General features: G+C 41.5%; 2 protein-coding genes across 4 annotated transcripts in view; both read left to right on the top strand.

The window, feature by feature from the left end:
• Positions 1–5862, top strand: part of LOC142390489 (PHD finger protein 20-like) — a 45477-nt gene extending 39615 nt beyond the window's left edge. For both annotated transcript variants that reach the window (XM_075475955.1, XM_075475956.1), the window contains exons 17-18: positions 3436–3655; positions 4147–5862. In XM_075475955.1, coding sequence (XP_075332070.1) covers positions 3436–3655; positions 4147–4283 — 357 coding nt within the window. In that variant the 3' untranslated portion in view covers positions 4284–5862. The remainder of the gene's footprint in view (positions 1–3435; positions 3656–4146) is intronic.
• A 5837-nt stretch (positions 5863–11699) lies between these two features.
• LOC142390488 (protein NDRG3-like) overlaps positions 11700–23513 on the top strand; it is a 28216-nt gene continuing 16402 nt past the window's right edge. For both annotated transcript variants that reach the window (XM_075475953.1, XM_075475954.1), the window contains exons 1-3: positions 11700–11843; positions 22349–22433; positions 22715–22747. In XM_075475953.1, coding sequence (XP_075332068.1) covers positions 22377–22433; positions 22715–22747 — 90 coding nt within the window. In that variant the 5' untranslated portion in view covers positions 11700–11843; positions 22349–22376. The remainder of the gene's footprint in view (positions 11844–22348; positions 22434–22714; positions 22748–23513) is intronic.

Genomic DNA, 23513 nt, shown 5'->3' with positions numbered 1-23513 from the left:
GCACGCCCAGAATATTTTAAAATAATCAGCCATTGATTGTCCATACTGTCACCAGAATTGATCCTGTCCCTGGAAACCTTGCTGTTTAAATTTCACAAATAATCTAATGTTCCTCCAGCAGCCTTTTTAAAACATCTGGCAACATGTCTGAGGTGGGGGATCTGACAAAGTCCCTCCGACTGGACGCATTGACGTGTCCTCGGAGAGGGCGTGGACGGCGTGTCCGACCGTTCCAGCTGCAGGGCGTCTGCGCTTTAAGCCTGTGGCCCTTATCTGTAAAATAAGAACATGTTACGGTGTCCAAATGTTTCTGGCCCCAAACAACACCTGATAACTTGGTTAAAAAATTACACATTGAGCTCATCCTCATGTGGAGTCCAAGCTCGTTTGAGCTTTAAACCACAGTTTCAGTTCCACAGAGCTGCTTCTGCTCTTTTTGTTAAAGCAAAATTTAGATTTATGTCGTTTGCAGCCTCCCTTGAATGAGTAATAAACGCTCTCCGAAGTAACAACGGAAGCCAAAGGAAAGCCAAAGTGAAGAAAAGAACAAATCTTGGCCCAAACCTTCAGTAGAGGCAGCTCATAACAGCAGCTCGGAGCTCCTTCTGTTGCTATGAGACCACTGGCAACCAGTTTGAGCTTTATTCTGGTTGATGTGGAACTATTTTTGCTTTCTGCCGCTCTGAGCGTGTGAGGGTGATGGAGAGAGCTTCAGGGGACTGTGTGTGATGATGTTAAAACACAAAACTGCGGAAAACATCCCGAATCCCGAGATCAGACTGAAATTCGTTGTTTCCCGGTTTATTTACGAGTTTATTTACGAGTTTATCTACGAGTTTATTTACGAGTTTATCTACGAGTTTATTTACAAGTTTATTTACAAGTTTATTTACGAGTTTATTTACGAGTTTATTTATGAGTTTATTTACGAGTTTATTTACGAGTTTATTTTCGGGTTTATTTTCGAGTTTATTTTCAGGTTTATTTTCGAGTTTATTTACGAGTTTATTTTCGAGTTTATTTACGAGTTTATTTTCGAGTTTATTTACGAGTTTATTTACGAGTTTATTTTCGAGTTTATTTACGAGTTTATTTACGAGTTATTTTTCGAGTTTATTTACGAGTTTTTTTATGAGTTTATTTACGAGTTTATTTACGAGTTTATTTTCGGGTTTATTTTCGAGTTTATTTACGAGTTTTTTTATGAGTTTATTTACGAGTTTATTTTCGGGTTTATTTACGAGTTTATTTTCGAGTTTATTTACGAGTTTATTTACGAGTTTATTTACGAGTTTATTTTCGAGTTTATTTACGAGTTTATTTACGAGTTTTTTTCCGAGTTTATTTACGAGTTTTTTTATGAGTTTATTTACGAGTTTATTTACGAGTTTATTTTCGGGTTTATTTTCGAGTTCATTTTCAGGTTTATTTACGAGTTTATTTACGAGTTTTTTATTCGAGTTTATTTACGAGTTTTTTTTCGAGTTTATTTATGAGTTTATTTACGAGTTTATTTACGAGTTTATTTACGAGTTTATTTTCGGGTTTATTTTCGAGTTTATTTTCAGGTTTATTTTCGAGTTTATTTACGAGTTTATTTTCGAGTTTATTTACGAGTTTATTTTCGAGTTTATTTACGAGTTTATTTACGAGTTTATTTACGAGTTTATTTTCGAGTTTATTTACGAGTTTATTTACGAGTTATTTTTCGAGTTTATTTACGAGTTTATTTACGAGTTTTTTTATGAGTTTATTTACGAGTTTATTTACGAGTTTATTTTTGAGTTTATTTACGAGTTTATTTACGAGTTTTTTTTCGAATTTATTTACGAGTTTTTTTATGAGTTTTTTTATGAGTTTATTTACGAGTTTATTTACGAGTTTTTTTTCGAATTTATTTACGAGTTTTTTTATGAGTTTATTTACGAGTTTATTTTCGGGTTTATTTACGAGTTTATTTTCGAGTTTATTTACGAGTTTATTTACGAGTTTATTTACGAGTTTATTTTCGAGTTTATTTTCGAGTTTATTTTCAGGTTTATTTACGAGTTTATTTACGAGTTTATTTACGAGTTTATTTTTGAGTTTATTTACGAGTTTATTTACGAGTTTTTTTTCGAATTTATTTACGAGTTTTTTTATGAGTTTATTTACGAGTTTATTTTCGGGTTTATTTACGAGTTTATTTTCGAGTTTATTTACGAGTTTATTTACGAGTTTATTTACGAGTTTATTTACGAGTTTATTTTCGAGTTTATTTACGAGTTTATTTACGAGTTTTTTTCCGAGTTTATTTACGAGTTTTTTTACGAGTTTATTTACGAGTTTATTTTCGGGTTTATTTTCGAGTTCATTTTCAGGTTTATTTACGAGTTTATTTACGAGTTTATTTACGAGTTTATTTTTGAGTTTATTTACGAGTTTATTTACGAGTTTTTTTTCGAATTTATTTACGAGTTTTTTTATGAGTTTATTTACGAGTTTATTTTCGGGTTTATTTACGAGTTTATTTTCGAGTTTATTTACGAGTTTATTTACGAGTTTATTTACGAGTTTATTTTCGAGTTTATTTACGAGTTTTTTTCCGAGTTTATTTACGAGTTTTTTTATGAGTTTATTTACGAGTTTATTTACGAGTTTATTTTCGGGTTTATTTTCGAGTTCATTTTCAGGTTTATTTAAGAGTTTATTTACGAGTTTATTTACGAGTTTATTTTCGAGTTTATCTACGAGTTTATTTACAAGTTTATTTACGAGTTTATTTACGAGTTTATTTATGAGTTTATTTACGAGTTTATTTTCGGGTTTATTTTCGAGTTTATTTTCAGGTTTATTTACGAGTTTATTTACGAGTTTTTTTTCGAGTTTATTTACGAGTTTTTTATTCGAGTTTATTTACGAGTTTTTTTTCGAGTTTATTTACACGTTTATTTAGTCACTGATTCGGTGGAATGAAAAACCTATGAATACCCTCTAATTTTCAGAATAATATGGGAAAGGATTTCACCAGTTTTAGGTCAGCAGTGTTTGCAGATATTTATCGGCTCCACCCCCGATCGTCATTGATGGGAACACAACATCAGGCGTACATTTTGATTTCCCTGATGACGCGGATATATTCCAAGATGACAATCTCAGGGTTCAGGGAGCTTTAGACGTCCTTTTCACTCATGAATCAGACCTGAACCCCCACTGAGAATCTGTGGGAGGGGTCTTTGAAGATCTTGTAATCTGAGCTTTTTTTTTTTAGCTCTGAAGGAAAATGATCATCGTGACATGACATTTCGTATGAATTAACGCCGTAATCAAAGCTAAAGGTGGTCCAACAAATGTGTGTGAGTGACTTGATGTTGTTTTACACTCGTTGTGCTTCTGTGGACGGTTTATATTTCTAATAGCGGTAAATAACCTGATGGCGTCCGTCTGTTTCTGCAGGAGATAAAACACGAAGATGTCGACGAGCAGCCAGCCGACGCCACCGCGGGTACGAACGCCGTGATGCACCTCGACATAAAGGAGGAAAACTGCGACCTGGCGCACTCACTGACGCACACGGCGTCGGTGGCCGAGTGTCAGCTGAACCTGCTGGAGCACGTGGAAACGCTTCACCACCAGATCAGCGCCAGGATGGACCTGATCGAGAGGGAGCTGGACGGTAACACACACACATGAGCGTTATGCTAACAGAAGGGGGCGTGAATCTGAAACTGTTTTATTTATGCTGCACCAAATCACAACAGATGTCATCAGAGATGGAATCCAACCGGAACGCAATCACGATCCAATCAAATCTAAGATCACAAAATGGTCAAAAACCCCGCAGAACTCCAGAAGCCGCTCTGGTTTTGGGAGGAAGATTCTTCGTTTTTTACAAGAACAAACTGGAATCTGTCAGATAAATCCGACTTAAACCAGCCTAATGCAGCTCCTTTAATCCCAGTAACACAACTCACCAGCTCACCACAGCTGCCGCGCTAGTTTCCTGTTAGGACTTCTTCTTCTACTGAATTACAACTCAGCCTATAGCGCCCCCCTGTGGCGACTTTACACAGCCGGGTTTATTCAGTCCAAAGCAGGTAATGAATCCACAGCACTAATCACAAGAATTCTGGACAGAACTCATTTCTCCCTCCTCTCTTCCTGTAGTGTTAGAGTCCTGGTTGGACCACTCGGGCGAGCTCGAGCCTCCGGACCCTTTGTCCCGCCTCCCGCAGCTCAAACAGCGAATCAGGCGGCTGCTGAGTGACCTGTGTGTCGTGAGACGCCTGTCGGTCTGCCGCTGACTCCTCCCAAACCCGCGGCGGGCCCGAAGGACTTCACCGACACCGAGAAAACCGGGTTGTTTCCGTTCGGTTTCGGGACAGCGGCGCCCTCTGGTGGAGAAAAGGTGCGCCGCAACACAGAGTGACTAAAACGCGCATCACGAGCCGCCACCAGCAGGACTCCCCACTGTGTGGTGGTGACAGGGCTGATTACGGCTCTCTGTCCGCTCCTGTCCTCCATGTTTGTTTGTTTGAGCCGACACGGACTGCTCAACAGTGTCGTGATATTTTCTAGCATCAAATTGTAGCAAAATGCACAAAAAGCTGAGTTGGATAAATGAGGTTAGTTTAGTTCAAAGCAGTAACAGAGAGATAGTTTTATAAGTCGGATATTTCAAAAGGCAGAGATTTTTGTAATTGCACTAATGTCAATACTAACTTACTATTTTCCTTTTGTAATTTAAAACAAAAAAAGATTTTTAAGGTTTGTTCAGACCAGAAAGTGTTTATTTCACTAAAGATATTTCTACAAACCAACAGCTTTGCTTTTGCATTGTCCACTTCTCTAGGATATTTGTTTGTTTTTGTTTAAGCTTAGTTTCATTCTTTGAACAGAAGAGAAGCTTTAGACACACCGGTGCAGAAGTGCCTTAAATCTGCTTTATTTCTGATGGACAGCAGGGGGCGATACGTGGGAAACGTATGACAAAAATACCCAATTACGATTCCTCCCCTCGATGCTATCCCTCCATTTTTGGGATGAAAGAGTAGTGACCACATAGCCCATCAGGAGGAAGGAACTGGGCTTTTTTAATTTTTACCTCCTCAAACAATTCCTCTGAAGTGTAATCTTCTCGTCTCGTGTTTGTTTGTACAGATCGATGCTCGTTTTTCTTCATTTTGGTCCAATTTAGATCGTATATGTTCAACTTCTGAGGCTTGTGTTTATAGGACTGACAGTTCGAGCTGTGTTATGAGAAAAGATGAAGGTTAACTCCGTTTAACTCCTTAAATCACTGTGAGCTGAAAATGAACAAAACACTTTGAGTGTTTTTTAGATGCATAAACTGCATTTTCCTTTCCTGATTTATTTGTATATTTATACTTTCTTAAGATTCTGATTATTTTTCTAAGAACTATAATCAACTATATGCGTTCTAAGTTTAGTATTTTTTATTATTATAACCTTTTCTTAACGGGAGGATTCCCCTGAACACGATGGTAGCATCGCATCATTGTTTAACTGTGAAAATAACATCATCCATTAAAAATAAATATATAATTAGATATTTAATCTTCTCCAAACTCCACCAGCAGTCTTTGTCCCCCTTTATGCACCAAAATCTTTTTCCCTTTTTTTACTCATCTTGCAGGACAATCGTTTTCTAAAAACCTTCGACTCAAAGTATAAATTAAAGAACGTAATAAAGTTATTTTTGAAAAGTTGTTCATATTTGGTTCAGACCAAAGTCTGCAGAGAAGAGGCGGAAGCAGCCGACATGATGATCCCGACCACGGCTGGACAGAAACGTGCAGCTGGACAGTGATTCTTAAAGGGATAGTTCGCCTCTTTTGACATGAAGCTGTATGACATCCCATATCAGCAACATCATTTATGAACATCTTCTTACCCCCTGCTGCGTCCTGTGAGCAGAGTTCCAGCCTCGTTTTGGTGTTGATGAAGGTAGTTCGGCTAGTTGGCTGGGGTTTAAAAAATAAAGCGTTTTTCTCCTCAAAACAATATGCGTTCAAAAGAGTAAAACATTTGCATCACAAAATCGTTCTCCAGGAAAAAGTCAGACCTCTCAATCGCTTGGCCCTATTTTCTCTCCCTTCGTATCACTGCCTGCTGCCGCCTGCCGACAGAATAAGAATCAGAAAAGGTTTTATTGCCAAGGAATTTGGCCTGGTCTGTTTGGTGCCATAAAAACAAAAAATATAATAATAATAAAATAAAGTAATAAATGTAAATAAATTAATCAGCCGCGCCTGTTACGGTGTTTGCTGCTCGGTCTGCACAGCAGGCAGTGATATGAAGGGAGAGAAAATAGGGCCAAGCGATTGTGAGGTCTGACTTTTTCCTGGAGAACCATTTTGTGATGCAAATGTATTACTCTGTTGAACGCATATTGTTCTGAGAAGCAAAACGCTTTATTTTTTAAACCCCAGCCAACTAGCCGGACTACCTTCATCAACACCAAAACGAGGCTGGAACTCTGCTCACAGGACGCAGCAGGGGGTAAGAAGATGTTCAGAAATGATGTTGCTGATATGGGATGTCATACAGCTTCATGTCAAAAGAGGCGAACTGTCCCTTTAAAGGAATCGGCCATCGCTCGTATTGCACTTTAAGGCACTTCTGCAGCTGCTTTACGTCTGATGGGACACATCTTTAACATCTTTAACATGCTTGTATGATATTTATCTTCTCTTCTGGGCTCCTCTCGGTCCTCTTTGACTGAATCTCACACTTTCGGGCCTCTTTCAGCAGACCGAAGCAGGTCTGAGTTTGGTGTCCACACATTTGAACCGGAGCGTCCTGTAATGTTTTCAGTCTGTGTGTACAGAATGTGTTCGTCGTTGGCGTGGCGTTCTGAGTCCGGCGCCGTTTTTTCCCGTTACACGAACAGACTGGTGACGTGAACAGCTTTATTGTGTATATACGTCTAACTGAATGTTTCAAACACTTGTACGAGAAGCTGACTGTGTAAAGCCGACTTATTTTGATAGAGATTGTTTTGAATCTACGACGGAGAGAAAAAAACAGCAAATGTGTCGAACTTTTTATTCATTTATTCCACTTTTTCTGTTCCTCACAGCAGCAGTCTTAACTCCGGATCAAAGCTGATATGTTTTAGAACCTTTCTGTTGCTTCTCGTCTCTCATTTGTTGGATTTTTTCCCGCTGTAGTCCAGTCCAGATGTTCCTCATCAGCTCAGACCAGCATGTTACAGTTTTTCTACCCAACAGGGGGTCACAGGCTCACCTCCACCTGAGTCCCAACATGTGATCGGGTGGTGTCAGCTGGTCTCTTTTTTATGTTCATGCTGTTTAGAGTTCAAGGAAAGGTTTTTTCTGAGGAATTTCAGCTTTGAATAAAAATGTCAAATTTCAGTGCATGTTGGTGTCGTATGTTAATGAGTCCTGATTCTTCACCAGAACCTGAAAACATACCAATCAAACTATTTATTTAAACATTTTAAATAGCGCTGGGCGAGTTAACTCGTTATTATTGCGTTAACGCATTAGTTATTTAACGCCGATAAATATTTTATCGCGCATTATTGCATGTTTTTTTAAATTAGGGCTATTGTGCCTTTAATGGATAAGACAGTTCAGAGAGACAGGAAGCAGGGGGCAGAGAGAGGGGGAACAACACGCAGCACAGGACCAGCTGCAGCGAGGACTATAGCCTCTGTACATGGGGCGCCTGCTCAACCCACTACGCCACGGACCACCCCTGTTTTATTATTTATTTTATTATTGTAAAAGTCTGTTGCTCACAGGCTTTTATTTTGTAAAAGTCTGCTGCTGAACAGGAAAAGAAAGTAATCGGCGGATCCACCAAACATGGAGAAGGGTACGGAACTTTTACTCGGCCATTTTCATTTTAAAGTTCTTCCAGACGGCGGAGTCGACAGAACCAAAGTCATCTGTAAACACTGCCAAGTTGAATTGTCTTCTCAGCGTAGTAGTTCCAGTCTAAAATATCACTTAAAGGCAAAACACACAACTGATAGCAGCAAGTCATTCAAGGAAACAGACAGTGGAGCGAGGCTTCTACATAAAAACTACAGAAAGATGCTGATGTTAAAAGTGTGTTTGCACAACAAATGTTATGGCACTTTCATTCATATGGCAGCACATTTAAAATAAAGCTAAATGCTAAAAGCTATACACTACTTTTGGATTCATTTTTGGATTTTACGTACAAATGCGATTAATCGTGATTAATCAGGGAAATCATGTGATTAAAAGTTTTCATCGTTGCCCAGTCCTTGTTTTAAACATTTACAGAACTGTGCAAAAGTCTCCAAAAGCTCCCATTTCTGTATTACATTTATTGAAACTTCAACACAGCCTGAACCCTCTTCGACGAGCTTACTTGTCATTTCTGTAACTAGTCTTCAGGAAAAGGTTCTACGAGGCAGGATTAGTGTCTCAGAGATGGAGATCCTCCCACAGTGCTTTGCACATCTGGATCTCTGACAGCGTTGGGCATCATCTGGGTTGATATTGGCTCTTGGTATGACACCAAGAGCCTGGGTAACCTGGGTTACAGATGTTTCCCAGATGTAAAAGCGTGGCTTTAATCTGGGTTCTGGTAAGTGTTGTGAGGGCCAGACCCAAAGTCTGAAAGGAAATACAGATGTGGGTCATTTCTGATGGGCATGTGGCCGAGCCACGGTCATCCTGAGTCCATGCTGCCCATCAAAGCCAAACATGGCACGGAGAAATCTGCAGATGTGGGAGTAATTTAGGCCAAATCTTCTTTGTGCAGCCCCGAGAGGGACCGGTGACCCATTCAGGGTCTGGGCTCCAGCCCCCCGGGTGTAGAAGATATCAGATGATGTCCGTATGTTCTTGTTCAAACACATCCACCTTCTAAAAGCTTTTTTATTTAGCATTTTATTTGATTTATTTATTTTTAACTTTTTATTTATTTACAAGGAACATGGGGTCATCGTGGGTGATACAGAAAATATTATTTTACACATTCATACATACAGGGCCGCTGACAGGTTTGGCTGGGCCCGGGACAAAATTCTCTGAATGCACCCCCCCCCCCCCCCTCCCCGTAGCAACCCACCCACACCCACCTCTACTTTCCCAGTCTCTCATTTATTGCGGATAAACCAAATGGATTATTTAACACTTTGCCTGGATATGGATATGGACTGAGTGAAGTTATGGCTTTCAAAATCCTACCAGAATAAAACTCACGCTATTTTATTCATTTAGAGCTCATAAACTGCACATTTCATCAACCATTTTTCACTTGACCAAGGGAATCATGTTAAGGGTACTTTTATGTGTATGTCCGCTGAACTTTCTGAGAATGTTCGGGGAACAAGGCGGAGCCCATTCATCTGGCGAGTGTCAAGTTAAATCAGTCTAAACGAATTCGTTACATTCCACTCTATCTAAATGGCAATTTCACACATTGCCATGTCTATACTGGCTTATTTTAAGCAAAGTAAGGTTAAACCAGAGCCGCGTTACACTGGCTGTCATTCAGCTGACCGGGGATGATTCTCAAATCAATTCAGCCTGATTGGCGTGTGTGCCTGAAACATTTGGACATATTTGCGGACTAATGCGCATATTCCTTTTTTTTTTTTTTTTTTTTGGGCCCCCCCCATTCCTGGGCCCGGAACAAAATACCCGTTTGTCCCCCCCTATCGGTGGCCCTGCATACATACATATATACACATACATCATAGCCGAATGTCTCACTATTCAAGGTGCATACCGGATCCATTTTTCCCAGCGTGCCATGCCATGCTCAAACTGAAGTCTGAAAACAAAAGCAAGACTCTCCATACAGTAAATTTCTTGAATGATCCCATGCCGCTGGTTCAATGTTGGAGGATCTGGTTGCAACCACCTTCTGGTTATGGCTTTCCTACCACTTGCCAGAAGAATTTTCAACAGGTACCCGTCCTTGTGCAGGACTGTTTCCGAGATTTTACCGAGCCTGCCGACAGCAGCGCCTGTTACGGTGTTTGCTGCTCGGTCTGCACTTCGGTCTGCACAGCAGGCAGTGATACGAAGGGAGAGAAAATAGGGCCAAGCGATTGTGAGGTCTGACTTTTTCCTGGAGATCCATTTTGTGATGCAAATGTATTACTCTGTTGAACACATATTGTTTTGAGAAGCAAAACGCTTTATTTTTTAAACCCCAGCCAACTAGCCGAACTACCTTCATCAACACCAAAACGAGGCTGGAACTCTGCTCACAGGACGCAGCAGGGGGAAAGAAGATGTTCATAAATGATGTTGCTGATATGGGATGTTATACAGCTTCATGTCAAAAGAGGCGAACTGTCCCTTTATGTTCTCTGCTACTAAAATTGGGAATTATTAAGTCTCTAAAGCTGTAAGGTGAATGTAGCGGAGCAAAGAGAGTTATTTTCCCCTCTGAAATGTTGAACAAAAGTCTAAATGCTCCAGGCGTTACACTGGTCCCGCAGTGGTTGCTGGGTGAGCGAGTCGGTGTGGGGTTGTAAGCTACGCCTGAGATCTCTGTACCGTGATGTAACGCGGTGTTGTTGGGTCCAGTCGAGCAGATGGTCCCGCTGCGTGTTCACTGGTACATTTCCTGCTGGCTCAAAGTGTGTCACATGGTGCGGTCCACTGAACAATACCCTGAAAGTATGTTGTTACTGTATCAGAGAGGCTGAGGAACAAAGGCGGCAAACAGACTGAGAAGTCTGGGTCTGAGATTGCTGTTGCTGTTGCAACTTAAAGGGATAGTTCGCTTCTTTTGACATGAAGCTGTATGACATCCCATATCAGCAACATCATTTATGAACATCTTCTTACCCCCTGCTGCGTCCTGTGAGCAGAGTTCCAGCCTCGTTTTGGTAGTCCGGCTAGTTGGCTGGGGTTTAAAAAATAAAGCGTTTTGCTTCTCTAAACAATATGCGTTCAACAGAGTAATACATTTGCATCACAAAATGGTTCTCCAGGAAAAAGTCAGACCTCACAATCGCTTGGCCCTATTTTCTCTCCCTTCGTATCACTGCCTGCTGCCGCCTGCCGACAGCCGCGCCTGTTACGGTGTTTGCTGCTCGGTCTGCACTTCGGTCTGCGCAGCAGGCAGTGATACGTTGTACTGTATACTGTTGTAACCGAGGGTCTTCTTCTGATTATATTGAGGTATATTAAAGAACCACACGTGGCGTTTCACATTCGCTGGCTCGAATGGCAGCCACCACTTTATTCCCACCTTGAGTTACAGGTTAACACCGGAACTATTTCCTGTCTTGTATACTAAATAAAAGCTTTTAACATTAATACCGGATGTTATGTTTCCCTGCTCAAACATGCCTCCATCCAGGGCTCATAACAATAGCGTACACTGTATACAAAGGGTATATATAAAGAGGTCATGTGACACTAAGATTGCACACAGGTGGAACCTATGTTATGACTTCTGAAGGTATTTTGCTCCATTTTTTGTAGATTTTTTTTGTTTGTTTACAAAAAATTCCCCCTAGAATGCATTCAAATTACAAGGTGTAACGCAAAAAAATAGGAAAAACACCAAATGAGGTGAATTATTTATTATAATTATTTTGTAATTTGCTGTATTAAGTTTAATTAAACTTGCGGTTTGTCTGTAAACGCAATAAAAGTCAAACTCCTGTTGTGATTCGGCGGCTGACCTCGTGACCAACTGTTGTTTACGCTGACGTAGCTCCGCCCCCTGACCGTCCGCGTGCTGCTGACAGTCTTCAGTAGAGGAGCCTCGCGACCAGGTCTGCTGCATTCTGCTCCCAACGGTCATCTTTTAAACCTGCGAACCAGTTGGATTAAACGGATCATTTCAGTTGGGTTCAGAGATAACGACTGACGGTGAGTAGCGGAAAAACGGCTGGAAAAAAATCCGGTTCGGTTCGGTTTCCAATGAAGCGGGTGCGAAGCTTGTAACGGCTCGTTTGCTACTTAGTCAGCTAACGGTCAAGTTAGCCGGTAGGCTAATGTGTCGTGTGTTTGTAACGGTAACAAACGGTTCTGTCCTCTACACCTAACGGTCGCCAACATGGTGATGACATATCTGGTTACAGGTGTGTGTGTGTGTTTGTGTGCGTGCGCGCGCGCGTGTGTCTCATAGTAACGGTCCGTTGCTAGGGCTGTGTGTCAGTCTGTCTGTGCTGAGGTCATATTATCATCCAAACCCATTAATTAGGGAGCGTTTAACGTCGGCTCTCCTCTTTTTTTTTTTCTTTATTGAAAACTACAATGTTACAACAACAACAATCTACATTGCCATACAAAACTTGAATTCTCAATATACAAGTGCTTATATCAATAAATAGGCAATAAGAAAGAAGAAAGAGAGGAAAGAAAGAGAGTATGCTTTCTGAGTTCGAAACATGTTCCGATAGCTCTTATGGCTTTGGGTTTCTTTGAGTTCTTGATTGAAAGGATGTACTGTTTAAATGTATTATAAAATGCTATAAAGCTTGGCTTCTTCCCTGAGTACTTGCAACAATGAATATAAAATTTAGAAAGTATAATCAAAAGGTTAATCAGGTACAATGCATCACTTTTGATTTGGCTCTTCTTGTGTATACCAAACAGTACATCCTTCGAGAAAATAACAAAGTTTTCCGCAATATTATTAACAACAAAGTCTCTGCCAAAAGTCTTTCACAGCAGGGCAATGCCAGAATAAATGTACATCAATTTCAGGACAGTCATTACAGAAGGTACAGTTTACATCAATGTCCTTGTTAAATCTAGATTTAATATACATTTTGGTTGGATAGAATCCATGTATAAGCTTAAAATAGTTTTCTCTAACCTTGTTAGTAATCATATATTTATTTGGAAATAGCCAGACCTTTTTCCATGGTATCCCAACTTCTAGGTTGTCCCAATAATTTTGAACATAAGGTAAAGACGTGATGTCTTTTTGAATAACGTCAGCTCTCCTCTTTCTGTGTGTGCATGTGCGCACGTCGGAGGACAGCTGAGCTGGGAGCATCGCACATCCGGTTCAGTGTTAAATCGGTCCTTAGATCCTTTGATCGTTTAACCGTGCTTTATTTATAAATTAAATTCACTTTCCGCTCGCTTTATTTGCCTTGACTTGCTTTTTCAAAATGGAAAACACAAGCTGAAATTAAATTACAGGTAATTACAGGTGAATTATTTATAAAACATACATTGGCTGTGATCATTTGTAAGTTATAAGTTTTTTAATTGGATTTTAAAGGTGACTTATTGTGTAAAAATCCCTTCTTCCTGTTCCTGGAAGACTCCCCCAAAACACAACCATGTTTTTTTTTTTTTTTTTTAAAGTTCCTCTTTGAAAGTTCCTCATTTAACGAGCAGCTCTGATTTTCATTTCTAAAGTACGTCTGCTGTTCCAGCAGAGTTAGCTAAAGACTGTGGATAAACTCTATCTGAGGCTAATGTTCCAGCAGAGTTAGCTAAAGACTGTGGATAAACTCTATCTGAGGCTAATGTTCCAGCAGAGTTAGCTAAAGACTGTGGATAAACTCTATCTGAGGCTAATGTTCCAGCAGAGTTAGCTAAAGACTGTGGGTAAACTCTATCTGAGGCTAATGTTCCAGCAGAGTTAGCTAAAGACTGTGGATAAACTCTATCTGAGGCTAATGTTCCAGCAGAGTTAGCTAAAGACTGTGGGTAAACTCGATCTGAGGCTAATGTTCCAGCAGAGTTAGCTAAAGACTGTGGATAAACTCTATCTGAGGCTAATGTTCCAGCAGAGTTAGCTAAAGACTGTGGATAAACTCTATCTGAGGCTAATGTTCCAGCAGAGTTAGCTAAAGACTGTGGGTAAACTCGATCTGAGGCTAATGTTCCAGCAGAGTTAGCTAAAGACTGTGGATAAACTCGATCTGAGGCTAATGTTCCAGCAGAGTTAGCTAAAGACTGTGGATAAACTCTATCTGAGGCTAATGTTCCAGCAGAGTTAGCTAAAGACTGTGAATGAACTCTATCTGAGGCTAATGTTCCAGCAGAGTTAGCTAAAGACTGTGGATAAACTCTATCTGAGGCTAATGTTCCAGCAGTTAGGGCCATTTCAGACCAGGGCAGCAAAGCGTGGCGGAACGGAAGCGATTTTCACCGGCGGAGGCGAAAATACATGGAAACAGATCTGTCCTTGCACACCGACGCGGCGGTAGTCAGGCGGTAGTCGGGCGGTAACGGCGCGGGAGACGCCTCCGTCCCGCGCTGCTTTTGGAAAATAGAACTCGAGCGGAATTTGGACGGCAGCGGCCGGCGGTGTCCCGTTGAAATGAATGGGGAATGCAGACAGGGCTGGAGCGGAACTACCGCGGCCGCGGCCTGTCCGGTGTGAAAAGCCAAGTAGAACACACCGCCTGATAACCGGCGTTAAGACTGCCGTCGTCTCGCTGCCGCCACGCCACACTCTAGTCTGAAATCGGCCTTAGCTAAAGACTGGATAAACTCTATCTGAGGCTAATGTTCCAGCAGAGTTAGCTAAAGACTGTGGATAAACTCTATCTGAGGCTAATGTTCCAGCAGAGTTAGCTAAAGACTGTGGATAAACTATATCTGAGGCTAATGTTCCAGCAGAGTTAGCTAAAGACTGTGGATAAACTCTATCTGAGGCTAATGTTCCAGCAGAGTTAGCTAAAGACTGTGGATAAACTCTATCTGAGGCTAATGTTCCAGCAGAGTTAGCTAAAGACTGTGGATAAACTCTATCTGAGGCTAATGTTCCAGCAGAGTTAGCTAAAGACTGTGGATAAACTATATCTGAGGCTAATGTTCCAGCAGAGTTAGCTAAAGACTGTGGATAAACTATATCTGAGGCTAATGTTCCAGCAGAGTTAGCTAAAGACTGTGGATAAACTCTATCTGAGGCTAATGTTCCAGCAGAGTTAGCTAAAGACTGTGAATGAACTCTATCTGAGGCTAATGTTCCAGCAGAGTTAGCTAAAGACTGTGGATAAACTCTATCTGAGGCTAATGTTCCAGCAGAGTTAGCTAAAGACTGTGAATGAACTCTATCTGAGGCTAATGTTCCAGCAGAGTTAGCTAAAGACTGTGAATGAACTCTATCTGAGGCTAATGTTCCAGCAGAGTTAGCTAAAGACTGGATAAACTCTATCTGAGGCTAATGTTCCAGCAGAGTTAGCTAAAGACTGTGGATAAACTATATCTGAGGCTAATGTTCCAGCAGAGTTAGCTAAAGACTGTGGATAAACTCTATCTGAGGCTAATGTTCCAACAGAGTTAGCTAAAGACTGTGGATAAACTCTATCTGAGGCTAATGTTCCAGCAGAGTTAGCTAAAGACTGTGGATAAACTCTATCTGAGGCTAATGTTCCAGCAGAGTTAGCTAAAGACTGTGAATGAACTCTATCTGAGGCTAATGTTCCAGCAGAGTTAGCTAAAGACTGGATAAACTCTATCTGAGGCTAATGTTCCAGCAGAGTTAGCTAAAGACTGTGGATAAACTATATCTGAGGCTAATGTTCCAGCAGAGTTAGCTAAAGACTTTTCATCCCACTGTTTTAACAACTTGGTCCAGTTCAGCGCTGGCCTGAAGACGCTGAGACGCAAAGAGGGATCAGCTCCAACTGTTCCAGCATGTAGAGGTGGTCAGGACGACTCGCTGAAGTTCAAACCGAGCACCAGAATGGGGAAGAACGGGGATTTAAGGGACTTGGCATGGTTGTTGGTGCCAGACGGGCTGGTCTGAGTATGTCAGAAACTCAAATAAGTTCCACTCGTTCCAACCAAGGAACGCAGAACACGTGGAACCTTGAAGAAGATGGGCTGCAGACCACCCCGGGGGCCGCTCCTGTCAGCTAACAGCAGGAAACTGAGACTACAATTCACTCAGTCTCACCAGAACTGGACCATAGAAGGTTGGAAAAACGCTGCTTGGTATGACGGGTCGATGGTCGGGTCAGAATTTGGCGTAAACAAATCAAATCAAATTTATTTGTAGCACATTTCATGTCCAAAACAATTCAAAGTGCTTTACATAAAATAAAAGCATTGCAGCAGGGAGTGGAAGAAGCATTAAAAATACATCAAAGAATATATAAAGAGAAACAAATAAGATAATTTAAATGAATTCAAAAACAAGCAACAGTCCAGATAAGTTCAAAGATATCGTGCAGATTTCATGCATAGACACACGAGAACAGAAATGTTTTTAACCTGGATTTAAAAATGTCTCCATTTGGTGAAAGTTTAATCTCCACTGGCAGTTTGTTCCACTTGTTTGCAGCATAACAGCTAAATGCTGCTTCTCCATGTTTAGTCTGGACTCTGGACTGGACCAGCTGACCTGAGTCCTTGGATCTAAGAGCTCTGCTGGCTTTATATTCTCTGAACAGATCACAGATTGTAAACCATCAGCATTCTTGGTGGGGGGGATATTTTCTTGGCACACTTTGGGCCCCTCAGTACCAACTGAGCATCGTTTAAAAGCCGCAGCCCACCTGAGTGTTGTTGCTGACCACGTCCATCCCTTTATGACCACAGTACCCATCTTCTGATGGCTGCTTCCAGCAGGATTACGCACCATGTCACAGCGCTCCAAAGGAGGGGCAATCTTTTACTTGTACGGTGTTTACAGTTTACAGTTCCACAGTAGCTTATCCATCGCTACGTTACACAACACTTATGTCCTCTATTGTTTTTGTCTTTGAAGAGCATCTGAGGCAGAATCTTCTTGTAATTTGAATGGTAATGCTTCAAGTTTTTATTAGCATCAAGCACAAAAACAGGAATAAGCAAGACACATTTGGGACAGCTGGATTGGTCTCAACATGAGCTCAGCAGAGTGTCGCTTCTTTATTTAATGTCTTATACCGACGACAGAGAGAAAATTAACATTTTTATCAATAATTCAATCCAATTAGGAACCGTTATTGTTATATTTAGAATCAATCAAATGAATCAATCAAACTTTATTTATATAGCCCTTTACAATAGCCAACTGGTACTCAAAGTGCTTTACAACAGGATAAAAACAACAATACATAAAACAAAACATAAAACAAAACATAAAACACGATTCAGATATGGTAAAAGTGCTGCAAGGCATTAAAAGCCTTCCACAAGTGCAATAATATTAATTGAATAAAATTTGTATGAAATTAGAATAATTAAAAAAGAGAATGGATGCATAGTGGCCCTAATCAGAGTTCGAACGCCAGTCTAAAAAGGTGGGTCTTAAGCTTCGATTTAAAAAGGCCGAGAATCCCATCATGGCTTCTAGTTTTTGCCTCGCATTCGTTTTGTGTTCCTAACCAAAGCCTGATCAGAGTCAGGTTGCCCACAGGAAGCTCAACATCCATCCAAACCGTTCTGCTGAAACACCGTGCGCCCAATCTGGCCGCCCACACACACACACACACACACACGTAACTGGATGGCCTCCTGCCAGAGAGAGATCAGTATTTCCATTAGATCCACACAGTTGGATAACACTGTGAGCTGCCACACAGGCTGAGTGAGACTTTTTACTTTTATTAAGACATGTTCTTAATCTTCAGGATGTAATGGATTTAAAGTGGAGTCCATGAAGTTCCTTTATGCTGATTTAATGTTAATACTAGGGCTGGGTAAGATTAAAATGTTTAATCTAATTAATCACATGATTTCCCTGATTAATCGCATTTGTACGTTAAAATCCAAAAATGAATCCAAAAGTAGTGTATAGCCTTTAGCATTTAGCTTTATTTTAAATGTGCTGCCATATGAATGAAAGTGCCATAACATTTGTTGTGCAAACACACTTTTAACATCAGCATCTTTCTGTAGTTTTTATGTAGAAGCCTCGCTCCACTGTCTGTTTCCTTGAATGACTTGCTGCTATCAGTTGTGTGTTTTGCCTTTAAGTGATATTTTAGACTGGAACTACTACGCTGAGAAGACAATTCAACTTGGCTGTGTTTACAGATGACTTTGGTTCTGTCGACTCCGCCGTCTGGAAGAACTTTAAAATGAAAATGGCCGAGTAAAAGTTCCGTACCCTTCTCCATGTTTGGTGGATCCGCCGATTACTTTCTTTTCCTGTTCCACAGCAGACAGCAGCAGACTTTTACAGAATAAAAGCCTGTGAGCAGCAGACTTTTACAAAATAAAAGCCTGTGAGCAACACTTTTACAATAATAAGAAAATAAATAATAATATTTATCGGCGTTAAATAATTAATGAGTTAACTCGCCCAGCCCTAGTTAATACTATTTATATTTATGTGGCAGCCATCATTCAGAACAAAAGCAACTGAAATGGTTGCAGATGATCCAGATTTAGTCAGGAATCACCAGTTAAAATGTGAATTAGTGTGGAACCAGCTGCTAAAACCTCCAACCACACGGGTGGTGGAGAAAAGCACCGCATAATGGAGATGGCTGAGGCAGTGGGACCTTTAACGAGTCCAGCTGCAGTAAACACAGGAACAGAAACTTAAATCTAAATCACTCTCATGTCTGGACCATATTCTCTGTTGCAAACGTATTTAACACATTTCACTGGAGACAGAAGAAGTCATAAAATCTACAGAACTACTGTGTGAAGAGTGGTGGTGCAACGGATCAATAGCTTCGGTTCGGCCCGCACATGATCCGCGGATTGATTTAAAGAAAAAAATGTTCAGTCCACTCACGGCGAGCGGCGGAACGCATCATTTGAATCGCCTGTATGGGAGCATTTTGGCTTCCCTGTCAAATATAATGATGAAGGAAAGAGGTTGGATGTGGGATGGGATCAACCGTGACGGTGTGTCGGCACTGTGGCACAAGAAAGCCACATGACAGTGGAAACACATCATGTTTATGCTTATGTTTATTTCTCTTGTCTTGTCCTTTTTTTTTTTTTTGCTGATCCGAAAAAATGAGTTTTTTGATCCGTTGCACCCCGAGTGAAGAGGCAGAATGTGATTATAAATGTCATCTACAGCATAACTATGGATGGACTGAGACTTTTGGCGTGTTTCCACTATGCAGTCCGGTATGGGTCGGTTCAGAACGGTTGCTTATTTCAGTGTTTCCACCACCACCAAAGCATACCGGTCCCATGGAACCCGTTACCATGGTACCCGTTACCATGGAACCCGTTCCCATGTCTGTAACCCTTCTGCTTGGGGTACCGAGCACACAGGACCGGTTCCAGGCTCTGCTCTCCGGTGTTGGTGAGGAGGCTGTGCAGCGGGAGCTCGATGGCGCTGTGCCAAACCAAAAAGTTTTCCAGCTGATTGCCGCAAAAATGTAGCCTGGTAATTCCCATGCTGCTTTGCGCGCGATTTCATTCTCACTGCAAAGGCAGCCTGGAAACCACTGCCCTTATTTTTGCCTGAGTTAGGGAACCAATCACAGAACGGGGGGGGGCAGCAAGACGATGACGACGTCTATGCGCTACACCGAAGCTTGTAGAGTGTTAATCCAACAAGGCAGCGGACACAACGTTACCGTTCGATGCAGCCTTAGAAAGTGTTTTAAGTAGCTTAGAACGCAAGTTTACTTTTAAAAAAGCGCAACGTTTGGCGTTGAAAGATTTCATTGCCAAGAAGGATGTATTTGCTCGTCGAATTTCTGTCGCTCTACGTACGTCATCTGGTATAAGTGATACAATTGGCTATGAATCGCGCGCAAAGCAGCATGGGAAGAACCAGACGCCATTTGATAGACATTCATAGCGCCCAATAAACGGCTCTAGGCAATCGTAAACCACGCCTCAAATACGAGAAAATGCACACCTAGTTCCCAGACCACCATCTCATCGAGATGTGGATGCGTCAGCCAGGCTAGCAAAAATGTCAGAGAGTGATTTCAACCGGACTGCGAGCCGGTGTGGCATTAAGCTGAAGAAGCTCGGAGGTGGTTCCACGTTATGGATGTTATTTGTTATTCTGAACCGACCCGTACCGTACTGCATAGTGGGAACGAGGCTTAAACCACAAGTTGTGTGGATGGGTAACTGTGACGTGCTTTGATCAGCGGTTATGGAAAAATATATAAATTTAGTCTGTTTGCCATCCTCACATTTCTGTAAAGACTTATTCAGACTGAAACCTGCCAGCTTCAGAAGGAGCGCCCTGTATTCACACCTCTGTGGTCAGGCTGGAATAACCAAAGACAAAGACATGGTTCAGTTATTAGAATGACTTTTATATCCTACATGCATATACAGACGGATGAAGAGGCCGTGTATTTGATTCATGGAGGGATGGATGTAGTCGTAGGTTCTTCAGACATTATCCCTGTGGTGGCTTTCAGTTACCAAGATGCTCTCACAGCATCTTCCTCGGGTGTTCTGTCGGGCTGCTTTCATTCACTTCAGATCACAGAGCTGCGGAGCTCACTGGATTTATGAGGAAAAAGAGATCCAGTGGCTGTGATTCCTTTAGAGCAGAGATACTCACTATTTTTTTCACAAGAGCCACATTGGCAGCAAAATCAAGGGAAGACCACTTTTACCACAACATACTGAAGTCCCCTTTTGCAAATTCTTACATTCTACATATAAAACATCCCACAAAAAAGAAACAACACAGCCAATACATTTTCAATTCAGACCACATTTATCTTAATACTGGGCTGAGCTGAAGCTGGCGTGCATGTGCTCGACTTTCTTCATGTTGTATTTGTAGTTTGTTGTTGTAATCACAGTGAGACATTCAGGATGAGCATGGTTTTTGTGCTGGTTTTTGCCCTTTTTTAATTAAAAACCGATCCATTGTGCCTGCATCTCGCGCTGGCTAAAGGAGCTAGCTGCTCTGAGGTCAAGTGTGATGGTGGTTTAAGCGGGCTGCGTTGCCAGGTTTAACAGTTCCCCCTTTAGGAAACACCATTAATACTTAGTAAAAACACTTAATACTGTGCAGTATTCGCTGTGTGTTATTTGAGAAAATGTATTGTTAGTAGGGGTGGGCGATATGGGCAAAAAAAAATATCTCGATATTTTTTAGGATTTTCACGATAAAGATATTTTGACGATATTAAAAAAAAAAATTAAAACTTGCGTTAAGATCACAATAAAATGAACACAAGCATGCAAGTCTAAGCACACACGGCCGGTACAGTGAAACTGCGAATGGCTCATTAAATCAGTTATGGTTCCTTTGATCGCTCTACCGTTACTTGGATAACTGTGGCAATTCTAGAGCTAATACATGCAAAACGAGCGCTGACCTTTGGGGATGCGTGCATTTATCAGACCCAAAACCCATGCAGGGTGCCCCGGCCGCTTTGGTGACTGATAACCTCGAGCCATTTCTCTTCTTCGTTGTTCTCGGCGCAGCCAAGTTACAAAAATCGACTGGTGCACGACAACGCGCTGCGCCGTCTTTTCAAGTGAAGCGCCATGCCTGAAACGTCATTTTGACGTCACGGTGCGACACCGCCGTGACAGACGCGGCAACCATGCTAGCGCCTTCAGGCTACTTCTCCCTCCGGAGAGGGAGCCTGAGAAACGGCTACCACATCCAAGGAAGGCAGCAGGCGCGCAAATTACCCACTCCCGACTCGGGGAGGTAGTGGCGAAAAATAACAATACAGGACTCTTTAAATCCTTTAACGGGGATCAATTGAAGGGAAAGTCTGGTGCCAGCAGCCGCGGTAATTCCAGCTCCAATAGCGTATCTTAAAGTTGCTGCAGTTAAAAAGCTCGTAGTTGGATCTCGGGATCGAGCTGACGGTCCGCCGCGAGGCGAGCTGCCGTCTGTCCCAGCCCCGGCCTCTCGGCGCCCCCTCGATGCTCTTAGCTGAGTGTCCCGCGGGGTCCGTAGCATTTACTTTGAAAACAATAGAGTGTTCAAAGCAGGACGTGGCGCCATGGTAAGGGCAGAGGACCACTGGCACCGCACTTTATAGATTTTTGGTGATTTGAAAAAAATAATATATATATATATATATATATATATATATATATATATATAGCCTATATCTCGATATTGCAAAATTACTCATCGTCAAAACAACATTCACGATAATTTCACAAACGATACATATCGCCCACCCCTAATTGTTATGTTAGCATATTGTATCTCTGGTTTAGAGGCTGAAATGCCTTCCACAGCGGCTCAGTCTTAGTACATAAATCCCAACTCTCATCACACCTCTAGACAATATTAAAGCGATCATCCAGTTATTATCCGCATTGTGAGAAGTGAATATCGGGTATTTTTGCTCTGGATGTCCAACTTGTGGCTGTGAACAACAGCAATGTGTCACATCTATGGAAGTGGTGCCTTTATTCCACAAGCTGTTTACTTCTTAAATCTTGTTTTAATTCACCTTTAAGTCACTGACCGTGACCGTAATAAAGTCAGCTGGTTATGAGCTCTTTTCCTCCTTACAGCGACCGCTGCTAACCCGAACTGTACTGTCTTCCCTCAGGCTGTGTCGGTGGTAAAACGGTCCGATTATGGAGGAGCTTCATGACGTCCAGCTCACTGAGATCAAACCCCTGCTCACAGGACAGGTGAGGGGGCGGGGCTTAACCCAGGTCATGACCTACATTCACTCGCAGCTCAGAAAGTCAGATGTGCAGCACAGTTTTACAGTTATAATCACATTTTAACTACTGATTTGTATCTATTGTTCTTATTTCTTTCTTTTTTGTTTAAAATTTAAATCGTGCTTTTTATTTCTACTGTTTTAAAGCATTTTGAATCGCCCTGTAGTTGAATTGTGCTGTACAAATAAACTTGCCTTGCCTTGATAATTAAGTTAATAACAGCAGTTTCTTATGTGTTTCTGCAGAATGGCAGAAATCTCCAGGACTTTGATTGTCAGGTAAGTTATTATATTATATATACGCAACACAAAAGCTGGAAAAAATGACTCTGTAAGTGGTTTTAAGGAAAAGTTGTGTACAGAAAGTCCAGTTCAGTCATCCAGCACGAAGCATGAAGCTGGATAATCATCATCCGACGCTCCAAACACTGAATTATCAACTTCTTTTGTCTTTACGTCCAGGATTTTCTTTTCATTTTGGAACATTTGCTTTGATTTCTCTGTTGAATTGGATGCGTTGGTGAGAGGAGGAATAAAGGAGGAGATGAATGAAAGCAGGCGGAAGTAAAATTAAGCCTGAGAGACAGAATGTAAGAAGCAGTTAAGACATTAAGACTTTCCACCTCTCTCAGCCAATGACTCTCCAGATTATTCCTGTTGATCCAATCACACCACCTCCACTGTCCGTGTCTCTGTTCCCTTGGCAGAAGGCTAAAGGACAGCAGCACACCAAACTTGTGTTTCTCCCGGCTGTTTTCTAAGCCTTTTTCCTCTTGTGTGTGACACCATCTGAGACTGAAACTCTCTTACACTCCTCCTTGCCTTCCTCCCGTCCTCTCAGGATGAGTGACATTCTGGATTTGCACCAGATCTCCTGTTCTTTAGGAGTTGGGGTGGTGAGTTAGCCAGTTAGCTGTTCATTAACCCTCCTGAGTCATGCTTCACCAGCTGCTAGCTTAAAGGAGTCCAGCTTTTAGACGTAGCCTGCTCAGCTCTTTCCTGCGTCCCGTTAGCTGGAAGGAGCTCGGCTGCTTTTACCTGCTGT

The sequence above is a fragment of the Odontesthes bonariensis genome, chromosome 10 (genome assembly GCF_027942865.1).
Source record: "Odontesthes bonariensis isolate fOdoBon6 chromosome 10, fOdoBon6.hap1, whole genome shotgun sequence".
NCBI classification, from domain to species: domain Eukaryota; kingdom Metazoa; phylum Chordata; class Actinopteri; order Atheriniformes; family Atherinopsidae; genus Odontesthes; species Odontesthes bonariensis.
Note: the sequence above shows the minus strand (reverse complement) of the source record. Positions and strands in the feature narration are given on the sequence as shown.